We start from the raw sequence: 6,013 nt of genomic DNA, 5'->3' as shown, positions 1-6,013 counted from the left end.
CATCCACTCATTTTTGCTTTCAACTTCTCATTGTGGAAATCCATCTATGGTAATAGACATTAAAAACCCCATAAAGTTGATACAATTGATCTTTTGAACCCGCTTCAAGCTATCGTGACAATTCATCAATCTTGGGTAAACAATCTCTCTTACGTATGTTTACTTTTTTCACCATTTGATTCTTGTACATAGGAAATGAGACTCAACGATTTGATGAAGCTTATCATTAGCTAAAGAAGAGAGACTAGGGGGGATCCAGCTACCACCGAAAGACTTTCTCAAATTATTGAATTGTTAATGTTGAAAATGCAAAGTGTGAATGGCAACAAACTCTGCATTTCTTTTTGGAACACATGTCTGCTGCTGACTCAGTTGGGTGGAACAACAGCTCTTGAACCAGATTCAAACTCTGGATGAACATGGGAGAACTCTCATCCAAGAACCCGATTTGTTAAGTCATGATGGTGCCTATTTTATTCCACCAGTAGGCAAGTTAAAGCTATAGTTCAAGCTAACGGGCAAAAATTAGAAAATACTAGATAGAAATGATAATAGTATTAATATTAAGCGAACGCAGAAACAAAACATATAAAAATATATCAAAATGGGAGAAGGAAGAAGATCAAAATATACAAATGAATCCCTCCCAAAACCTAGTACGGTCAGTACTAGAGACTCCATAAAAAAGGAATAGGTAGGTGGTTCAGTATAGTTTTAAGTAGTAAATACTTGTGGGATATTATGAACGAAAATATAAATTCGTATCTCGCGAAAAAGTTGTAGACCGACAAAAAATAGAGCCAAAAGCGCAAAATGACACCCCCAGCCCACCTGCTGTCGATTGAGGATTAGCCGAGGGGCCCTTTTTTCTTTTATAAGGTAAGAGATTGTAGCTGGGTATAAATAGGTCTGTGAAAGACGAATAGGCAAGCATGTGGGCTGTACCGCTCAGCTTTGAGTTGTCGAGTGACGATTGACCGAGGGGACTTCCATCATGTAGCTGGGTACAAATAAGCCAGTTAAAGACGAGTAGAACCCCCTCCCCCCCCCCAACACACACACACACATACGCAAATGTAACCTTTGGACACTTCTCAAAATGAGCCTTCTTGTGTCCCATTTTTTAATTCAAAAACTTGTTGCATAACATTGAAAAAGCTACACTTGGAACCAAAAATTCTCAAGTAGCAAATCATCTCAACATGTATGTTGAACATTTTACATACATTTCATTTCTACTTTCTAAGTTTCTAATACATTAAGAATTTACAATCAAATCTTCTTTCCCTGGTGCTTCTTGCAACTTATATCAGCTGAATCAGAAGGTACCTTTATAACAACAATCAGTAGTTTAAGCTGCAATACTACTACTTTATAACTATCATTCTTCATCGATCATCTCTAAGTGCCGGAATGTAGCTTCATTCTCCGTAAAGATATGTATGCCAGAAGTCGATAACCAAACACCATAGCTAACAATGTACTTACTTCCTTTACACCGTTGCCTACTTTGATCCCATCTACCCAGTCATTTTTCTCCTTGTATTGAACTTTTAGTAGGAGTTTGTACGTTTGATAGTTATACGATAAGTACCTTAACCATGATATGAATACCGGTACTTCCTGCAGGAGTCAAGATCATGCATCAGCAAATGCACTAACGATGAGGCTTGATCAGCACTCGATGCCTTTAACTTCTATCGAGCAAACCAGGTAAACATGTATACTATATAACCATGAGTGTGCTTGTTATACGAATGAAAACATACATGTATGCATTAACTGTTAACACGAGGCTTATTATGTGAATCATAATATGGATACTGTATCATTACCTTTACGAAATATCCACCAGCTAACATGAAGGTCATTACAGTGACGGATGCTAGAGTTGTTGCCTTCTTTATATCCATTAGTGTAGCCCCTATCGCTAGTCCTAACCCCTGGCGATAATGAGGTAAGCGGCGATTATGATTCAGATTACTAATTTAGGGGAGTTAAACGTTCGGTGAGAATTGAAGAAAATGGAATACCTGAGCTGCTACGATGCAGAGGAAAGTTGTAAGCACGGTTAGGAAAAAGGCGCAAGCATCATGCGTCAAGCCGGCCATGAAATATACTACTAAGATAAAGAGTACTGGTAGTATAAGATCCAAGGGGATGTCACTGGTTGTTCTAGCCAAAAAATACGCGCTTAATCTGTACATATCAGCCGATCTTTCCTTGTTCAGCATTGCCCTTTCTTGCGGAAATGTGAAGATTGCTGTGAAAACTGGAAAAAAGCCCCAGAACACCGCGATGAAGAACAGCAATCCCGACTGCAATGAGTATAACAGTTTGAGAAGGATGGTCATATTAATGCGTATATAGAAAATTATATCGCGTATACAGGTCAGAATTTACTTCTGATACATCAATATTAAATCTTGAATACATTTTGTGAAATTTCTGGCTTCGCTACTGTTTAGAAGTTCTGTTTTTGATTAGACACGAGATTGATATTTTACTCTATTCATCATGTATCGCTGTCGTAGCGTAGATGCAAATAGAGTTTTCTTGATCATCTTGTGCTTACAAGACTAGAGCCTTATATGCTGACGGATGGTCAGTTGAACACCCTTTGTCGGAAAACTATACTGTATATAGGACAAATGCTACTTTTTATACCTATATATACTAAACGTTGAAAAATATACTTAACGAAATTCCTAGTTTCACCGCTGAGGCTCATACCTGTTCCTGCATTTGTTTAGGACTATCACCACCAGATTGCCACCATAACATGCCCAAGATAACAGCAGTTGCAACAACTTGAGTGATTCTCAACCAGCTAAAATAATCGTGGCGTCGTTCTTTAAGTCCTCTCCAAAACAATATGGAGTATTGTTCAAACCAGCTTGCTCCCCATTCCCTCTTTGTGGTAAAGATTTTAGATTTCAACTCCTCATCAATCATCATGGGAGCCAAAAGTTTCTTTTTTTCACTCTCAGCTACTCGCGTCTCGTATGCTTCCACGAGATACTGTCCAGGTATCAAAAAGAAAACAGTGAGTATTCATATAGTCGACTCCAACTTGTTCGAGTCTGAAGCAGATTTGTTGTTGAAAAATAATTGAGCTCTTTCTAAGTTTAGTTGTGTTAATTGGTTATAGAAAAGTTCTGTTGCGCCCGTGTTGGATCCTCCAAGAATGCATTCTTTCTTGGAGGATATGACATGCACCAGTCGACAGTTTTGACGAGTCCGAGCAACATAAAGCCGAAACACTCAGAAAGTTAAAAGCTATGTTGTTCGGACTCGTCAAAAATGTTAACAGCTGCATGTCGGATTCGCCAGAAATAGTCTATTTTTGAAGAATCAGACATGGGTGCGGCATCAAAAATGAAGAAACCGCACAACTTAGGTTAAAAGGAGCAGAAAGAAAACATTAGATTCATGCTAAGTGATAGCTTTAGGCTTTTTCTCTGTAAAGATTAAAGAACTTATGTCCTCGACGATAGAAAAAAGTATGTTGCTCGGATTTTTCAAAAATGCTCCTGCACCAATATAGGATCCTCCAAAACCGCACTACTTTTGGAAGATCTGACACGTACCAATCAACACTTTTGAAGAGTTCGAGCAACATAAGTCCGAAAAACTCAAAAAGTCAAAAGGAACATGCGAAAAAAGAACATTAAATTCATGCTGAGTGTATGCTTGAAGGCTTTTCATTCACCTCTTGCACAACTGCTGGTGATGGCTTTCCATTTCCTGTTTCTCTATCTGAATTCCCTATCTGTACTTTGTCCTCCAACTCTGATGGAACAGAAACATCGTTTAAGTTTCCGTTCGCGAGATCCAACAGGAATTCAGCTGGATTCATCGATATCAAAGGCGAACATCCTATCGAGGAAAAATAGACCATTGCCTCAGATGCCTTCCCAAAATATAGCAAACTCCCTTTGCCAAGAAGTATCAACTTATCAAACTTGTGGAATAGTCTGCTAGACGGTTGATGGATCGTCGTGATCACTGTCTTTCCAGCCTATCATCCACAGAAATCGTAAGTCTTGTAACTCGTGATATGATGAAATCTTGGATATCTAAAACAGGAGAGGAAACTTTACCTCAGCGATATCGTGTAATATCTCAGTGGTCCTTAAAGCTGTCGTTGAATCCAAACCCGATGTAGGTTCATCGAGGAACAATAGGGAAGGGTTGATTATGATCTCATTTCCTATACAGACACGCTTTCGTTCTCCCCCTGATACTCCACGAACGAAGGAGCCACCGATCATTGTGTCTTGGCATCTGTTAAGACATCACATTCTTCATTCAGCTTTCACAAAATGAAATGCACACTCAAATTTCTAGCTCAGACTAAGATTAGTACAAAAATTGTCAAGTATAGAAACATATTACCTCTCTAGTCCTAGCTCGTATATAACATCAATCGCACGTTTTTGTTTCTCCTCCTTCGTCAATTTCTTTGGAAGTCGTAGGCGAGCTGCATACGTTAGTGTTTCTCTCACTGTCAAGTGAGGAAATAGTATGTCATCTTGAGTCACAAATCCTATCCTGCAAAAGTTTTCACATTCGTATGTTAGATTCGACTGAAAGAAAATCTGTCAAATCCTTCAAAAAATGCACTATTTCTGGAGGATCTGACAGGCTTGGCGAATGTTGGCCATGTTGCTCAGACTCTTCAAAAATGTTATCGTGCCTATGTTGGATCCTCTAAAAATGCATCAACTCTGGAGGATCCAACGTGGCACCAGTCGCATTTTTGAAGAGTCTGAGCAACATAACTGCTTTGGTCGATGTTGGCTATGTTGCTCAAACTATCCAAAAATGATGTCGCGCCTGTGCTGGGGTTCCAACAACACACCAGTCAACATTTTTCAAGAGTATTAGCAACATAACCGCTTGGTGAATGTTGGTTACGTTGCTCAAACTCACCAAAAATGTTGTCACGCCTATGCTGGATTCTCCTAAAAAATGCACTAGGGGGATCCAACAACACACCAACTGACATTTTTCAATAGTCTGAGCAACATAACGGTGAATGTAGGCTATGTCGCTCAAACTCTCCAAAATGTTGTCGCGCCTATGTTAGATACTCCAAAAAATGCACTAATTCTGGAGGATCCAACAGCACACCAGTCGACATTTTTGAAGAGACTGAGCAACATAACCACTCGGTGAACGTAGGCTATGTTGCTCAAACTCTCCAAAAATACTGTCGCGCCTATGTTAGATACTCCAAAAAATGCACTAATTCAGGAGGATCCAAGGCCACACCAGTCAATATTTTTCGATAGTCTGAGCAACATAGGTGAATGTAGGCTATATGTTGCTCAAACGCTCCAAAAATATTGTTGCGCCTATGTTAGATACTCCAAAAAATGCACTAATTCTGGAGCATCCAACAGCGCTCCAGTCGACATTTTTGAAGAGTGTGAGCAACATAACAGGCCGCCTGGTACATTCTGGAGTGTGATCAATCACCTGCTCTTCAAATGCTTCGAATACGGTTGTTCATTGTAAGTGATTGATCCTCCTGTTGGCTCTTTTATCCTTCCTCCAAGCAAGCTGAGAAGCGTCGTCTTTCCGCTCCCGGAAGGTCCCATCATTGCCAAAACTTCTCCTGGATCAACGGAACCACTGATTCCTGTCAAAATTTCCTTCTCTCTTGTTGATGTTACTCCTTTGATAACCACCTTGTAACATACCTCAGTAAACTGCACATTTTTGTCAAAAGTAAAATCCTTAAAAAATGCAAATGTACCTAAATATGACTTCAAATATACCAAAGTTACGCCCTCGCGCAGACTATCACCAGTGATGGAGCCAGAATTTTAAAATAACTACATCGTGTACTACTAGTATATGTGCTACATTTTCATGTAACACTTGTTGTTTGCTTCAGAGTTAAGGTTAAAAGCACACCTGAACTATCGCTTTATCGCGAGTTTTACACCCTAACTATCAGTTCTTCCATTTTCCTACCCGAGCTACCACCATCAACTATCATATG

The 6,013-nt window shown here is 39.5% G+C and overlaps 1 protein-coding gene across 1 annotated transcript in view; it reads right to left on the bottom strand.

Annotated features, from left to right (window-relative positions):
• Nucleotides 1-1,088: 1,088 nt before the first annotated feature.
• LOC107874920 (ABC transporter G family member 22) overlaps nt 1,089-6,013 on the bottom strand; it is a 14,098-nt gene continuing 9,173 nt past the window's right edge. The window contains exons 4-11 of the mRNA XM_016721624.2: nt 5,485-5,717; nt 4,399-4,554; nt 4,104-4,287; nt 3,713-4,021; nt 2,734-3,021; nt 2,034-2,318; nt 1,836-1,943; nt 1,089-1,623 (exon numbers count right to left, since the gene is read on the bottom strand). Coding sequence (XP_016577110.1) covers nt 1,402-1,623; nt 1,836-1,943; nt 2,034-2,318; nt 2,734-3,021; nt 3,713-4,021; nt 4,104-4,287; nt 4,399-4,554; nt 5,485-5,717 — 1,785 coding nt within the window. The 3' untranslated portion in view covers nt 1,089-1,401. The remainder of the gene's footprint in view (nt 1,624-1,835; nt 1,944-2,033; nt 2,319-2,733; nt 3,022-3,712; nt 4,022-4,103; nt 4,288-4,398; nt 4,555-5,484; nt 5,718-6,013) is intronic.

Source organism: Capsicum annuum, chromosome 1 (genome assembly GCF_002878395.1).
Source record: "Capsicum annuum cultivar UCD-10X-F1 chromosome 1, UCD10Xv1.1, whole genome shotgun sequence".
Lineage (NCBI taxonomy): Eukaryota > Viridiplantae > Streptophyta > Magnoliopsida > Solanales > Solanaceae > Capsicum > Capsicum annuum.
Note: the sequence above shows the minus strand (reverse complement) of the source record. Positions and strands in the feature narration are given on the sequence as shown.